The 16,815-nt window shown below is 37.1% G+C and overlaps 5 protein-coding genes across 5 annotated transcripts; 3 read left to right on the top strand and 2 right to left on the bottom strand.

Moving 5' to 3' along the window:
• Positions 1–10,221: 10,221 nt before the first annotated feature.
• B0P05DRAFT_524056 (uncharacterized protein) lies at positions 10,222–10,726 on the bottom strand (the record flags this gene model as incomplete). The annotated part of the gene is made up of 1 exon (XM_051576155.1): positions 10,222–10,726. A coding segment is annotated over exon 1 (245 nt), but the record flags the coding sequence as incomplete, so codon positions are not given.
• Positions 10,727–12,247: 1,521 nt separating this feature from the next.
• B0P05DRAFT_168695 (SGF29 tudor-like domain-containing protein) lies at positions 12,248–13,582 on the top strand. Its single transcript, XM_051573127.1, has 8 exons — positions 12,248–12,559; positions 12,603–12,678; positions 12,726–12,824; positions 12,870–12,897; positions 12,946–13,073; positions 13,123–13,276; positions 13,323–13,397; positions 13,462–13,582. Exons 1-8 carry the CDS (start codon positions 12,391–12,393, stop codon positions 13,462–13,464), a joined length of 732 nt encoding a protein of 243 aa, XP_051439046.1. The 5' UTR covers positions 12,248–12,390; the 3' UTR covers positions 13,465–13,582.
• Positions 13,444–14,583, bottom strand: B0P05DRAFT_568171 (WD40-repeat-containing domain protein; the record flags this gene model as incomplete). Its single annotated transcript, XM_051581178.1, has 3 exons — positions 13,444–13,903; positions 13,951–14,428; positions 14,484–14,583. The coding sequence occupies 3 exons, from the start codon at positions 14,581–14,583 to the stop codon at positions 13,444–13,446; spliced, it is 1,038 nt and encodes a 345-aa protein (XP_051439045.1).
• A 189-nt stretch (positions 14,584–14,772) lies between these two features.
• Positions 14,773–15,601, top strand: B0P05DRAFT_524040 (uncharacterized protein). Its single transcript, XM_051576154.1, has 2 exons — positions 14,773–15,201; positions 15,247–15,601. Exons 1-2 carry the CDS (start codon positions 14,779–14,781, stop codon positions 15,496–15,498), a joined length of 675 nt encoding a protein of 224 aa, XP_051439044.1. The 5' UTR covers positions 14,773–14,778; the 3' UTR covers positions 15,499–15,601.
• A 515-nt stretch (positions 15,602–16,116) lies between these two features.
• On the top strand, positions 16,117–16,387 carry B0P05DRAFT_450539 (uncharacterized protein; the record flags this gene model as incomplete). Its single annotated transcript, XM_051573878.1, has 2 exons — positions 16,117–16,190; positions 16,234–16,387. Coding segments are annotated over 2 exons (228 nt in total), but the record flags the coding sequence as incomplete, so codon positions are not given.
• Between the last annotated feature and the right edge of the window lie 428 nt (positions 16,388–16,815).

Here is a 16,815-nt window from a genome sequence, read left to right as displayed (position 1 = left end):
AGCGCTGAACGTCTGGAGGAGGCTTTGTGCGTAGTAAACGATTGCGTTTCTTTTCCAAAGCACGAATTCTCTTAGTACGCCAATCAACGTAATCCACTGAATATCCTCTAATGATTGACTTGGCTTTGTGTTTTACTTCATCCCATTTTTCTTGGGGCGATATATTCTCATCAAATCCTTGAACCAAATGTTGTATATTCCTCTCTAATGTATTTTGTAGCTTAGGGTGGGAAGCATACACTGGATTGGCACGCCATAGTCCATGAACAAACTGGGATTGGCCAAGAGTAAGGATGTGTGTAATATGGAATGGTCTGACCATTTCGCTCCTAATCTGGTAATAGATGATTCTGATGCACATTGGTACAAAATTTTACCCAAGTATATATAGTCTATGACATTCATCACTAATTCACTTGAGACGGTGCGTTGAAAGGTGGGAACTTCGTGAAGGCCATTGATGGCCAAAGCATTTTGAAAATTTGCTTGCAAGAGGGCTAACCATTGCGTTGATGTTGAAGACAAATTATAGTGGCGGCTGAGGACTGAGTAATTAAAATCTCCTGAAATAATCAGTCTGTCAAAAGAGATAACTGATCGAAAATCATGGAGCATTTGTGTTAGATTGCTAAAGAATGTTCGACGTTTTGCAGCAAGGCCTGCCGGTGCATAGACGTTCAGAACAAAGAAAGGTTCATAGAAATGATGTGGATGTTCAACCATGCATAGTTAAAATCGATCGGATGTAAAGGATGAGGAAGTGTCGATGATAGAGATGTTGTAATCGGTAGAGAAGGAGAGTATGCCCACATGACTGGTCCAATGGGACTGCGTGGGTTGAAAGAGAATGTTGAGGCTATCTATAGTTGAAGGAGTGGAAGCATGAATTTCTTGAAAGCATAATATAGAAAATTCTGCATTTGAAGGTATCGTATATATTCTTTTTGTATTTTATTGGAGTTTGTTTTCACTAAACTATTGACGTTTAGTGAGGCATAGTGGCGCAGGATATTTTTCTTACTCATTGATGCGGATCTATAAAGGGTGGCCCTCTGCCCTCTGATTATCAGAGGCAGAAGAGGGTGTTGTAGATCTCTTCGTGTCCACTTGTTGATTCAAATTTGATCTATTACTTCTTTCTCCTTTCTTCATAACGAGGTGATCTTTTAATTGCTGGCCGAAGCTATACATCTTAGTATCCTTATGGAGGTCTTCAATCCCCATCCTGTCTATATCCTCGTCTCCACTTTCTACTTCAGATTCATCTTCTTCCATACTCTCTTTCTCTGAAGGATCGTAATCACTATCGCTAGTATCGTTATCATTATCTTTGTCGACATTGATCTCTGTCTGGCCAAAATTGCTACTTTTGACTTCAATACTGCTTTGCCCTTCAGGCTTGGATGCTTCTTTTCTTGGTTGGGTGGCCTTTCCAAGAACTGATCTTTCTCTCTTTGAACGCTTGCTGGGTGTCATAGACTGTTTCCTAGGACATTCAAACGGGCGGTGTCCTAATTGATGGCACGCATAACATATAATTCTAGCTTTCGACTTCTCACATTCAAATTTTGTGTGTCCAGTTTGGTGGCAATACCTGCACCAAGTGGGCATGTTGTTCCAGGTTGCGTGGAATATTTGGCTTTCGCTTTCGCACCAACGAATGTTATACTCCAAAGGATGATACTTGAGGTTGTCTGTTGATTCTGAGGGACCAGAAGGAATACCAATGACGGCATATCCTGCGCCCATAAACCATCCGGTGGTGGTTTCTGAGTAACTGCGGCAATTGCACGAGATTGAGTGCTTTCTATGGTATACGACCGTAGCTTACTTTTCGATGAGTGTAATGAATTCACCAAAAAAAAAAAAAAAAAAAAAAAAATAACAGTTATGCCGAAATTACAAATATGCCATTTGTGTACTCAAAAAAAAAATTTTTGAAAAATAATAAAAACCACTATTGTAAATTAAATCAAGAATATTTTCTGCAATCACAAAAAATAAAAAACGAATCTACCGGATGATAATCTTACTGTTTTAGTTTAAAGAAGAGATTACTGGTTGGTAGACTCGGTTTTTATTTCAAAACAGAGAAATCCAAAAACAAGCTTTTTTTTTAATTCAAGCGGAAGAACTAGAAGTTCTCTACTTTTTATATTTTTGTCATTGCAGAAAATATTCTTGATTTAATTTACAATAGTGGTTTTTATTATTTTTCAAAAATTTTTTTTTGAGTACACAAATGGCATATTTGTAATTTCGGTATACCTGTTGATATTTTTATTATTTTTGAAAATGTTTTTTTTCTTTTTCTTTTTTTGTAAGCGTATCACACGGATCATGAAGGCCTGAGATCTACGAGTATTTTCATACTTTTTTTATTGCTCTAGCTACCTCTTTTGTAGATCTATCGCTACAGCGTAAGGGACGGAAGAAAAATGTAATCGCTTACTCTGTGGTGTATGATTGCTATGGCCGCTATTATGGTTGTTCTGGTTGCTGTGGTCGTAGCAATCATTCTGCTGTAAGAGTGAACTTGTTCAAGAAACTGATGATCAAAAGCATTTAAGAAAGAGTTCAGATTACTGATGTTGTCATTTGGGAGGTGAAGACGTTACAGATGGCTGACAGTTGCTTTCCAAATAAGGTTTCTAACTGCTACTTGCTTGACTAGAATTTGCTAAAATCTATTTAAGGGAAGGGTGTAGTTGACTCTCGAGCCCGATTTCATGGAAAAAGGAAGAACTAACAGCTTTGAGAGCAGTGTCGCCCGTTGGCTGAGTAAGCTTAGATGCTGAGCCATACCTTTCTTATTCTATTTTTCTGGCCCAAGTACAAAGTCTAGTGTTCAAAACTTCTTTCTAAAGATTGTGACAGCTCTACAGAAAAGGTAGCTAGAGCGATAAAAAATTATGGAAGACTCGTACACCTCAGGCCTTCGTGATCAGTGTGATGGACTTACAAAAAAAAAAAAAAAAAAAAAAAAAAAACAAAAATAACAGAAACACTAACAGGTATGCCGAAATTACAAGTATGCCATTTGTATACTTAAAAGAATATTTTTTGAAAAATAATAAAAATCACGAAAACCACTGTTTTAAATAAATCAAAAATATTTTCTGCAGCGACAAAAAATAAAAAGAGTAAAAAATTTCTAGTTCTTCCGCTTAAAATTAAAAAAAAAGCTTGTTTTTGAATTTCTCTGTTTTAAAATAAAAAACAAATCTACTAGACAGTAATCTCTTCTCTAAACTAAAATACTGGAATTATTATTTGGTAGACTTGTTTATTAATTTAAAACAAAAAAATTGAAAAACAAGCTTTTTTTATCAATTTAAAACAGAAAAATTGGAAAATTCCTCTTTTTTTTTTATTGTTTTCTACTTCAGAAATTAGCTTTGTTGTATTCTAAAGTAATAGTTTTTATTTTTCTCTAAAAAAAATTTTTTTTTTTGGGTACCCAAATGGCATAAATGTTGGCGGAGATTGAAATAAACAATAAGCTGAAGATGATACTTGCCTTGGGATTACATAGAATTTGTAAACTCCTTATTCAATCACGCCGGATACAATTTAGTTGAAGGATCGTTCTCAGTAACTTATTCATTTTCTATAGCTTAGGCCTTTTTCAAGCTGTTTCCTCAAGTTCGGGGAGATGCCATCTAAAGTAATAGTAGCACTAGAACATCTTCACAAGTGAATGAGGAGAGGAGGAGAAGGGAGGGGGGAGGGGGGGAGAGGTCTGGAGAGACGAAAATGCACTCTTTTGGAAGGATAAGCAAGGGAAGTACTAATCTTATTCTTGCAGTGTTTAATGTGTATCATTTCAGCTTTTTGGCCAAGACCAAGCGCAGTGTTCAATGTGCCAGAAGCTGATTTCAAATTGAAAAAGGCTAGCTGTTCAATGCCTCATTATTATATACAGAATTTTAAAATCCCATGTTTTTCAGAAGGGAGAGGCAGTTTGAAAATGACCTAAAGTAATTAAAGACTTGCAACAAAGCTCGCAAACATCAAGGACTTTTCATGGACGTAACGGACTTATAAGAGATATAATAGCCATCGAGGATAATCATTCGGCCAGACTCTATCCAGCGTAACTAAGTAATGGGGCTCATCCGTGTAAGTATTTCACATATAATGGTTCATATCTGTTACTAATTTATTTCTCTTTTATCTCCCTTCTATTCTCTGCTCTTTCTTATAATCTAATGTAAGTAAAAATATATCTATATATCTCATAATCTGCTTAATTTCTAGAATTTGATTTTTGTTCATTCACAGTAAAGCATACAACTATTTCGAATCATATTGAAAAACCTTGTTGCACGGAACTTTGTCCCTCCCCCGTGTCATCGAGCGTTTTGGATGATAGATGGAAAAGTGTTCATTAAAAGATCTTAACATCTTCTCAACAACTAGAGTGATTAGATTACTTGATGAAAGAGAAAAAAAAACATAGTATAGAAAGATATTTCTAACTAAAAAAAAAAAATAGGGCATAAAATAAAACAATCTTTGTTTCTTTCTTTGAGAAACATGAGAAGGGTTTCTTGTGAGAGTCAAAACCACTCAGAAGGAACGGGAGCGGGGGGGGAGGAGGAGAGAGGGGTCCAGGCAAAGCTTCGTTGAGTCTTGCAACTCTGATTGCTTGTATATAAAGTACAATATTCTAAAAAAAGGGAGGTTAGCTAAATTTTATTCCAACACTAACTATTAATTTACTTTCAATTGGTTGAAATGCTCAATCATGCTAGGCAATCATATCAAATCCTCTCGGTATCGGATTCTTCGGAAATATGCCAGTTCAACAACGTCATAACGGCCTTCTTCTTGCATGGTCATTTTGTAGGCTATGATCACCTCACCGTCATCAATAAAATTGCAGACAACTGGTGAGGGCACACCGAACAAAACCAAACGATCAAGCATAAGCTTGAGAACGTTGGACAGCTTTGTCTTGTCGTTCACGAGATGTGAAGACTTCGTATTTGGTCTTTTGACTTCAACAGCTAGAATATCAAAAAATGTGCCCTTTGACACCATTTTTAGCAGATAATCAGAAAAGAGAGAAAATCAGAAAGGATAGGAAGAAGAAAAAGCATATGTTCTTTTCTTTGAATTTGCTGATGTTGCTGTGGTTGTTGTTACTGCACTATCGCTAAACTTTTGGAGCATTGCACCAATGTAGGTGTAAAGCACCAAGTAACTCTATGTGCTACTTTGTGTTCGAACGCCTACGTTGAGGTCTGTAGACGCCAATTTGAGCCATTTTTTACTCAAAAATGAAATAGTGGGTTTGTGATACAGATCTGGGAGGAGTCTTTGTGATAGTTGATATTCAGATGAAAGCAGTAGGGAAGAAAGAGCAATGCAAAAGTATTTACTCCTTAAAAAAAAAGGTTTATTTAGAGTATTTTATCATTTATTTACGTAGTAAAATAGGTTCTAGAAAGATATGAAATTAGATATATATTCTTAAAAGTGGATTATATAATGCCTGTTTTTTTTGGTCAGTTAGTTGACAAATAACGAACATAATAAGAAGAAAGAAAAATAAACCATAAACAATTCTTTATTATGTGCACCCGATAGTCGATAAATAAATCAAGTTGTAATGTTGCGCATGTATCTTTTTTTTGGATTCCTTAATGAAATACTTGTATTCTAAAGAAAAATAGCTGGAAAAGTGTTTCTTTTCTATTTAGTAGAATATAATTAAAGAGGGCTTCATTGAACGACAGTCTTTACTTTCTTTTTCTTTTCGCTTCTTTTCTTTCTTTACCTTTTCTTTTCTTTCTTTTTTTTTTTCTTTTTTTTTTTTTTCTTTTTTTTTTTTTGACTCATCCCATTCAAGCCGCATCTCTTTACTGTCTGCCAAATGTATTCTATTGAGCTCTTTCTTTGAATACTTGTGCGCAAATTCAAAAAACCGTTGACTTATATTGCCTTTCTCTTTTGTAAAAGGTATCGACCATGTATAAACTTAGACGTACACAGCTCGCTTTGCTACTAGTAGATGAATTGGACTACTTGGGATTTTGTTGTATAAAAGCAAGTTCAAACGTGGCAAGACAAGTAAGCTATATACTTTCTATGACAATTGTATTAAACTTTCTTTCTTTTAGACCTCAATGTTATTTACTTTAGATAGTGCTATCTATAAAGACTTGTCTTTGAGGTATATAAATAACAAATCAAGGCACCATGACTAATACCCTATGTCTTCCCTACAGTTTTATCTATTGTTCATTCAATACAAGTATTTGGGATCTTTTTTTTTAAAAAAAAATGTGTTTATTGATTGAACCGCGTACACTAAGAGTAATAGTCAAAGTGAAGAGGCGGGTGCAATTAAAATGAAAGTTAATAAAATAAAGCGAAATACACTAGACAAAATAAACTAAACTAAAATAAAATATATAGAAAGAAAGAAAAAAAAGTTACATGATTGAATAGCATTGATCCTCTTCAATAGTCTGACGAACATTGAATCGGATGCTTGCTAATATGGCCGTGGGTACAATGGGGGTCTTGCCAAAGATAAATCTCATATGAGCAAGCCAGATTTGTGAAAGAGTGATTATGAGGATTCTGTATGGTTTGATTCCTTTCCGTTGGCAGTACCAGATGTACGAGAAGTCCAGGGACAGAAGAGCCTCTTGGATATCAGATATTGAAGTGGTAGGCCAAAGAAACTCAAAAATGATTTCCTGCCATACCTTCTCTTTAGTTGGACAATGAAAGAGCATATGGCTAATAGAGTCAGTGGTAGTTAAGCACACCGGACAGAAGGGAGGGTCAAACACATGAAGCATAATAAAATGTAAGAATCGACGATGAGGAATACACCCCAAGATATACCGGTATGTCACATTACGTTGAATGGTGATAAGAGACAGAGACCAAAAAAATTTCCATTTCACTTCTGTAATATTTCTCAAGGCCAAAGGAGGAGCCATAGACGAGAGAACTGACTGACGAAATGCCTTAGCCAATGCCTTGATACTACAAATACCTTGATCATCTTGAAACCGAAATTGGTTGATCAAGGGCGCAAATGAGACCGTCGAGTCTTCAAGTGGAGCAGGACTACATACAAAGCTAAAAAATGGCTGAAGTTTCAAACTCCCAGATGCAAGACCTTTGAAGACTGTGGAGGGAGTACGCTTCCAATGAAGTAATGAAGGATCACGAGTATCTTTTCAGTGAACAAAGTTGAGTCTAGCATCAACTTGAAAGACATCTGACTCCATCATTTTCTTGGCACGTAGGGGGACAACGAAGGACGAAGAAGGAGGAACGTAAAGCACAGCTTGCAAAGGTAGGACCATAGCGGTAACAATATTAAGGCTAGCATTAGCAAATGATCGAGGAAGACAATCAATGGCACGATATAGCATATTAATAGTGCCAGTTCTTTGTTTTTTCAGCCCTTGTGTATGAGAAGAAGGAAACAACAATGGAATCTGATGATATTTGCAGTCATTGATATTACGAATATGAAGGCTAAGTAAGTACGAGACCGGATGAGCATCAATAGTATCTTGATTATACGCCAACAAAGGATGCAGCCAGCGAAAACATAAAGCTGAGGCCGGAACCTGAATATCAATTACTCCGAGTCCACCTTTTACTTTTGGCAGCGTCCATACTTTCCAAGGAATAACAGAAAATATATTCTTACGCAAGAATCGAATGGCCAAAGATTTCAATTGTTTGAAGTCAGCAAGTGTCAACGGAGTAACCCGCAAGATATACCATATTTTAGACAATATCAGTGAATTCAAGATAGTGGCTCGGCCAACTACAGACAATGAACGTGTAGAGTGGATTTGTATGGCAGTCTTAACCTTTGTTATCATAGAACCCATAAAATTGACTCTTTGAATACGGCTTTGTATCAATGGAAAACCCAAATAAATTAAGGATTCATCATCTTCGACAGAGTGCAAATGCTTGATACCCGTTATGTAGCCTTGAAATTGACGATCATGGAGAATGGAGAGCAAGAAAGGCTCAAAAGCCAAATTATACAGAATAGGCGAGAGAGGATCACCCTGTTTCAATCCGCGTAATTTAGCAACTTCGGAGGAGATATGACCATTGATGTTGATTCGGATAAGATTACCGCCCATTGACTTGTAAATGCATTTAATCAGTGGAGAAGGGAAACCAAACTTTTTCATCACTTTCTTCAGGTAGTGTAAATTCACTCTGTCGTAAGCCTTTTCTTGATCCAAGAGAAGACCAATATCAGCATTCAAGGTACTAATATCAGGAACATTATCCAGTTGTTCAGCGATCGACCATTTCCTTTGAGCGTCTTCCATTAGCAATTGACAGATCATATCATTTTCAGCGATAAACCGTCCAGGAATAAACCCCAATTGATGACGGCTAATAAGATGAGAAGATACCTCCATGATTCGACGATTGACGATACGTGTGAACAGTTTGTAATCCGTATTTGCTAAGGACAAAGGACGATAGTTCTTCATATCCGCAGGATCACCTATCTTGTACAACAGACACATGACTGATTCATTCCATGACTGGAGAAACTTACTCTTCTGCAAAGCGTCATTATAGACAGTCGATATCAGATCATGATATAGAGGGAATTTTATAACCAAATACAAAATCTCATATGGCAGTCCATCTGGTCCTGGACTATTCTTACGAGGGGTATGCTTACTCTCTTTGAGTATGTCATCAACATCAATAGGCTGCATAAGTTTCTCCTGTTGTTCCGATGAAATCTTCAAGTGACTAGGAATAGATCGAGTCATAGCCCTAAGAGCTACAGTGTCGGTGGGAGAAGGAGCAAATAGCGAGGTATAAAATTCAGTTGCTATACGAGAAATATGATGTTGCTCTTGACAAAGCTCTTCAGTCACTGGATCTCTCAATTCAATGATGGATTGCTGATTTTGTCGAGATACTTGTGTCCGCTTCAAAAAGCCTGCAGATTTCTCTCCATGTTCTCTCCAAAACTTGCCAGACTTCAAAATCTCGATCTCTGCTATCGACTGTTGTAAAGACTGGATTAGGGAATTGATATGATTTAAGCCTTGAAATATCAGTCCTCTATGCTTCTGATGCCGCATTGCTTTGTTCCTCTTAGATTACAATTTATGCAATTGCTTTTTCCTCCAGTTCAGATCCTCCTTCTGATAGGTTTTCACAAAAAGCTTTACTTCTCCTTTAATCCAATCCCATTGCTGTTGCGGTTTAGCAAATTGTTTGATTTCTGTAAAACGTTCCATGCATGATTCTAAATGAAGTGCTAATGCTTGCCTGAACTCTTTGTTTCGAGCTAAGAATGGATTCGCTTTCCAAGAACCAGGTCCACGATCAGATGAGTCTTGATACTTGAATGAGAACCCTAAGAGGTCGTGGTCCGTCCACTCTGGTGATAAAAATTGTTGATTGATACTAGTGATCTGATGATGAGCACTTGAACTACAAAAAATATAATCCAAGATTCCTGAGTTGTTACCACTATGCCAAGCAATCTGCTTTTCATTCCCAAAAATATCAATGTAATAGTCATCTAGTAAATCTGTCCATTCAGGAGGCGCACACAGTAAAGTACCATCTAAACGGCGATCTTTATATTGATAGTTGAAATCTCCCATAATAAATATTGTGTTATGTGTATTGATAATCGTGTCCTTGACAATTGGGATATCCAGGAGCTCAGTATAGAGTGCTGACCGATTAGAATGAAGCGCTGAACGACCATAGATATTTAAAATTGCTGCTATAGGTGCCATAGTAGAAGAATGTTCCAAATCTCGAATTAAATGAATATCAGCCAATATATATCGACCATTGTCAATTCCTTCCGAGACAGGTGTAATTGTAAAGTGATGAGAGTGATATGATACCGCAATGTTGAGTCCAAATGCTCGACTTGCAGTTAAAATGGTTGTTAAATAAATCTATAATAGTAGTATCTGAAGCATGAGTTTCTTGTAGCACCAGGATGTCATATCCTAAAGTTCTGAGGTATCTAATGGGTGTGGCGATTTTAACTGTATGATGTTTAATATTCATAATTAATGTTGAGGTTGAGGTGATTGTTGGCCCATTAAATCAGGCTGGAGCACATTAACTTTTACATTAACCTTTTCATTCAATTCACTTTGTTGTGAGGCAGCTGAAGCTGCAGCTTGTCGTCGAGCAGCACTTATATCATCAGTTCCATTGAACTTACCCATCTTTTTGACATTATCATGAGTCTCCAAATCTGTAAATCGAGATGGAGAAGATATCACAGTATCCTCCATTACTATGTCTTTTGAGATAGTCTTTAACGCATCAGAACCATTTACCGGATTAAGGTTGCTTTCATTTATAGTGGTGTCCTCTTCAACACCGTTTTTACCATTGAGAGCAACCGTTGCATCTCTTTCATTATTCTTGTAATCTTGAGGAACTGGGGAGCCAGCAGGGGAATTTTCTTGTGTCATTGGTTTCTTAGGAGCAGCCTTGGGTGAGGCAGTAGAACCTTTGTTTGTCCCTTTTCTAGATTTTGGCTGACTTGAGGATCTCTCCACTGCACGGACCTTGCTGGGAGCGGAGTCAATTGATCCATTACGACTGCAGTTACGCATAACATGGCCAGTCTCATTGCAATGGTAGCAGCGTACCCATTTCTTGTAGTCGGGACAATCAGCTCGACAATGGTCTGAGCTCTGACAGTTACGACAGAAGTCAGGCATCTTATCCCATTGTAGGAGTACTTTTCTCTGTTCATTATCACGTGGATCCCAAATGATGACGCGAGATAAGGGCTCCAAGTGTCTACGCCCGGAACACTCCAATCCATCTGCGTGGGATTCCATACATTCATTTTCAGGCGTAGCCGACAAAGTTAGATTCAAGGTAGCATACCCTTCACCATGAAAGATGCCATCAGTTCTCGAGATGCCATGATCTAGAACTTCTCCAAAGCACGAAAGACGAGAAGCCATTTCCTCTTTCAACTGGATGGCTGGGAGGAATGGAAGATTTTCAAGAGTTAAGTGGACGATGGTAGCTTCTGCTGGATAGGAAGGAAACCCTTTTACAAAGGTACCATCCTCCAAGGTAGTTCCTTCTTCAATAAGTGTCTTGCGTCCAACACTGTTATAAAGCCACATCGTCTCCGAAAAGTCATGTCCCAGATAGTTGCGTGTTTGCTTTCGATAACCAAGAAAATCTTCGTAGTAGCCTGTGTTTTCAGCATCTTCATTAAACTTGAGTAGAGCTTTGTTTAATAAAGATCGATCTTTGATCGAGGTAAGATTAATAAAGACTGAATCTTGTTCCATTCCTTTAAGAGCATTTTGAGATGACTCTTCTTCTGTAACAGGACGATTAACCAAAGTAGGGTTAAACGAAACAATAGATTGATTCTTTTTGTTGTTATTGCCTTTCCTCTTTGATTTAACAACATGAGTCCAAAGCAATAGGTTCTCGTTGTGATAGTTAGAGTTTGGGTCAGTTTGTTGTTTATATCGATTTTCTAACATAAAAAAAAAAAAGTGAGTACTTGGGATCAAAATAAACTATTTAAACTATCTATATAGATAACATGTATCTGTACTTCTTTGTAAAATATGAGTGGGCGATAAGGATCATACAATGTTATGAAAGACAAGCCTACCCATTTCTGTACTTTGATTTAACAATACGATTCTATAAATGTTGTTTTGTATTACATGTAACTTGGTGTCAAACTTAAAAATCCCTGTCTCAAATGCGCCAAGTAGTACCACATTTAACTTGGTGCATCGCGCACCTTTTTTCTAGCGGTAGTGGCAGCTAAGCAAGCCCAGAATATAAACGCAATGGAGTATAAACTATTTATAGTGACCCAAGTATCCATGCATAAAACGTTGTTGAACACAACATGCATTATAGAATCCTTGTTCAATTTTTAAATAAGTCATAAAGAGTAGCTTCCATTAGAAAATAAGCCAAGAAATACAAAAGGAAAAGGAAAACTATGATGATAGCTTTAATCAATCGATTTACAATGAAGCAACCAACAGGCCTGAATACTTTTAGTGCTCTTGTTCTATCATTGCTCCCATCAAAAATAAATCAAAATTGACATATCATTTAATTTGACTTTTGCAAATGAATACATTATAGTTGAGTATAGCCTTATTTGTGAACTCACATAATAGAAACCTACGCTTTGTGTCAAGATGTTCTATTTCATAGCTAGGTAGCTTTATAATGTGGTTAAGGACTGCTAAAATTTTAACACACCTAAAGCTGCTCAAAAGCACCTTTCTACGGGATTTTAATTCGACGCTTTTTTCTCTTTCTCTCTTTCTTTCTTTTTCTTTAAAGGTTAGATAGGTAATACAGCCCCACGACACGTAAAAAGACATGGAACGTAAATCGCGCTCTTCGAGATTGAATGAAGATTTGAACGATGAGTCTAATCTCTGGAAACAAATATGTTCTTCTCTTGTCAAACTAGAGACCATACGAAAAGAAGAAGAAACGATTATCAGCAGCATTAATAAAATACAAGTCTCTATGGAAGACGAAAAAGGTAAATTGGATCCATACAACAAGGCGTTTATCCTATGTCTTAGGTGTCAATCAGTTCATTCAGCAGAAACTAAGGGACAATTACAGACGTGGTATTGAATTATCCACGCATGAGACAAGGCAAGTAGGATTCTATTGGCTTACATCGAAATCTAACAACAATACAGAATGATCCATGATATTATCGAAAAGATTTCAGTCTTGATTGCACTAAGAGAGAATTTAGATCAAAAGAAGAAGAGAAGGAAACTAGAAGTGGATACAAAGTTTGTTGTCACAAACAATCAAAAGAGAACTCAACCTTTTCATAGAATGCATCTGTTTACAAAGGGCACCACAGTAAGTAAATGAATACAAGCAATGTAGGCATATTCAAAACGTCATTAGGTGGCTGCCAGACAACCTTCAAAAGACAAGAATGAAGAATGGATTTTGGCTGTTGTGATTCAATATCATGCAGACAAGAATAAATATGAAGTAGAAGATGTGGATCAAGATGATTATGGACAAAAGCAGTTAAATAAGATGTGGATGCACATAAAATCCTTGTACTGACTGATTTAGACGATACATGTTACCACCACGGTATGTCATTCCTGTCTTGAGTTCTGAAGAAGCAAGGTTGTCTGTCGAGATTCCTGCACAACAAGATGTTCTCGCATTATACCCTGGTACTACTTGCTTTTATAAAGCCACTGTTGTTGCTCCTCCTAGTAAAGTAAGTAGGAAGCCATAAAGTGTAGGATGATTGATTGTGTTGTCAGAGCAAAGAAATCAAGAATTATCGAGTTCGATTTGAAGATGATAATGATGAAGTGAAATATGTCATGCCTGAACATGTACTTGAAATGCCTAAAATCAAGTAAAAATATATGTATTTATTTATTATGCCCATACTTTAAGTAAATTATCCCAACTGCCTGTACATAAAGCCATACCATCAGACGATAAGCCTAAACAAGAGACACGATTTTCATGTCCTGTCAAGACACCCACTCTTTCTGCTTTTAATGTGTCCCATACATAACATCGATAATCATCATAACCACCAAATAACAATCGACCTGATATTGAGAATCCAACAGAAGTGACACCACTCAAGACTTGTTCATGCGTAAAAATGTTGAGTTCACGATCAGCTCTTAAATCAAACAATCGACAGCTGGCATCATCTGATCCTGTGCCAATCGCATTCCCACTTGGAAAGAACTGGACTGCATTAATATCGGATTCATGACCACTGAATGACTGAACACACTTGTTATTTCGAATATCCCATATTTTAGCAGTAGCATCACAAGCACCTGACACGAACATACCATGATGGCTAGTAGAAACAGATATACTATCAAGCAATCAGTAACTCAATAGAGGGTATGATAGGATGGTTACCTCATCACATCGCCTGTATGGTCTGTGAATTCGCATAGTTTGACACCTGCATCAATGTCCCATAAAGCACAGGTTGTATCCCCACTGGATGTCAAGATCTGACTATCACTCAAGAACCGACAACAACTCAAATAGCCTGTATGTCCTGTTAATTCCCTTGCCGGTTTTAAAGGTATATCTCTTGCTTTGATATTAAAGATAGAGCACATATTGTCTAATCCACCTGAAGCAACGTAATTACCACTGGGAGCATAGGCACATGTCATCACCCAAGAAGACCGCAGTGGAATCGCATTCAACTTGTGTGTTGAAAACGCATCCCATACTAACAATTTCCCATCTTGTGAAGCAGACACTAAATGGCGTTTATCGGTGGCCCAGTGCATTGCATAAATCTTGGCTAAATGTCCTTTTAATGTACGACGTACTTTGATACTCAATCGAGGTAATCCTTCTAGTGTTTGTGCCACTCGATATACTAGAATAAAAAATAAAAAATAAAAAAGCTATGCAAAACAGCGAATTTCCTTTACATGTTGTATCAGCCAATGCTTCTTTCTTTTGTTTAATTCTATCTTTTAACAATTCGGCTTCTCTTCTAGCAGCAGTTGTTCGTTCAGCAATATCATTCATCGTTGTATGAGAAAAATAAATATATATATATATACAAAAAAAAAAGCGGAGAAAAAGATCAACCATGCTCTGAAAGAAAGAGCGATGTTTATGCTGTGCTTTGATTGGCTGAATGGTTTCTCACTGCCTTGTTCTTGGAGCTTTTTTTTTTTTTTTTTTTTTTTTTTTTTTTTTTTTTAATTCAAAAATGCCAACATGAATAATAACAACACACAAGCCTTGTTATTTCCACCCTTAGTAGATACACCAACACAAGAATCAAAAGAAGAAAAAGAAGGTGATTTACTATGGCATAATGTCAATACGTTTTCTATTCCAGACGAACCTATTCTTCATACAACAACAACAACAACAGGATTAGCCAAAGAACTCTTCAGACGACCTCATCCACACTATGTCTCTCATGAACAACCCTCACACGCCAAAGAAGATGGGTCTGTATTCAATATTTCATGGGGTGGGGATGATAAACCACCCATGGAACTCCATCCTGATCCTCAACAAGAAGAAATCAAATTAACCAGACCACTGCCTAAACCAAGAGGGATTCGTAAATTACCAGAACCCGAGCCCTCTGAAGATGGTACGATTGATGAAGATACACTCAAGAGAAGAAAGGTAAATAGGCTATTCAATCCTCTCTCCTCATTGATGAAAGAGTAGAATACAGATGCTGCAAGACGATCTCGACTCAAGAAGTTTATGAAGGTCGATCAACTTGAAAACCAAGTCAGTGCTCTGCAGGCAGAGAATGCCAAACTTGTCTTGAGTAATGCTGTATTGGAATCAGAAAAGAAGAGTCTGTATGCAAAAGAAATCGAGTACAAGAAACGGATTAAATACTTGGAGGATATCATGATTTGTCAAGGCTGGGATTTTGATAAGAACTATCATGTAGGTAGTGATCAATGGTAAAACACAGCCTCCTGTTGAATGCATTATATGTAATCTGATTGGCTTATTGTTTTATATATATAAAAAGTTTTTTTTTCTTCTTTTTTTTTTTTTTTTTTTTTTTCTTCTTTATGACGCTTTTAAGACGTACCTTCTCTACTTGTTTGTCCCTTAAATCATTGGGTCACTTAGCTTCAAAAGATAGCAAAAGTTATCAACTTGTTGCTTTTCCTGAACCACCTGTCTTGTTACCGAGTCAGATAACCGATGCTAATCGACTGTTTGCTAGACCTGTCAAATTTCTCTTGAGTATTTCACAAAGTGAACAAGCACCTCAACTCAACAAGCCTGAGGTAAGTGATATCAAGCAACCATAGTAATTGACGGTAGTCCTAGGTTGCTTTTGTAGGCAGAAGTAATGTGGGTGTAAGTAAGAGAATACATTAAAAAGGGAGCTTCTTATTGTTTAAAGCATAGAAATCGACCTTGATCAATCAATTGACCAACAACAGTAAACTTGTCAAGACATCCAATAAGCCAGTATGTCATCTATTCAACCGAAAGAAACTCATCCATGGGTAGGGACACACAAAACTATTGAATTTCTTTGATATTGGTCAACAAGTCGTGTTGGTAGACATGCCTGGTTATGGCTATAAATCAAAAGATGAATGGGGTCAATTGATTCTTGATTATCTCAAGACACGTCAACAGTAAGTAAGCGACAGATAGGTACATAAACTTATCTCAAGATAGACTCAAGCGATTGTTTGTCTTGGTGGATCCTACAGCAGGTCTGAAAGAGACAGATAAACAGTTGATGAGCATGTTGGATGAACAAGCTTTGTCTTACCAAGTCATCTTGACCAAACGAGATAGAGTTTCTCGACAAGCATTTGCTGATTCAAGACAAGAGATTGAGAAATATTTGGTCAAACATGCCATCTGTTGTTATCCTCAGTTACTCACTACAGGCAAACGACGTACCAGTAAACACAACGAGAATGATGAGATTGCGCAAGAAATGACACGCGTGAAATGGGCCATCATTCAAGCAGCAGGCATTCAAGTCAGTCCTAAAAAGCCAACTGTGATATTTGACAATTTACATTAAACAAAGTTAAAATTTATTATTCATATGACTACTTTGTCGTTTTGAAGGCAAATGCTGTGATGATCTCATATTCATGGTAGGAGCCAACATCATGGGTTGTTGAGGTATAAAATACCCTTGTTGTTGATTTAAGGGTGTGGACATACTCAACGTAGGCATGGGTGAGCTATCACTGCGTACCATAGGATGACGCATCATACTACTGCTAGGTCGACTACTTTTTT

The sequence above is a fragment of the Gilbertella persicaria genome, assembly GCF_025201335.1.
Source record: "Gilbertella persicaria strain CBS 190.32 chromosome Unknown B0P05scaffold_3, whole genome shotgun sequence".
NCBI lineage: Eukaryota > Fungi > Mucoromycota > Mucoromycetes > Mucorales > Choanephoraceae > Gilbertella > Gilbertella persicaria.
The sequence above is the reverse complement of the archived record's forward strand: the minus strand, read 5'-3'. Positions and strand labels throughout refer to the sequence as shown.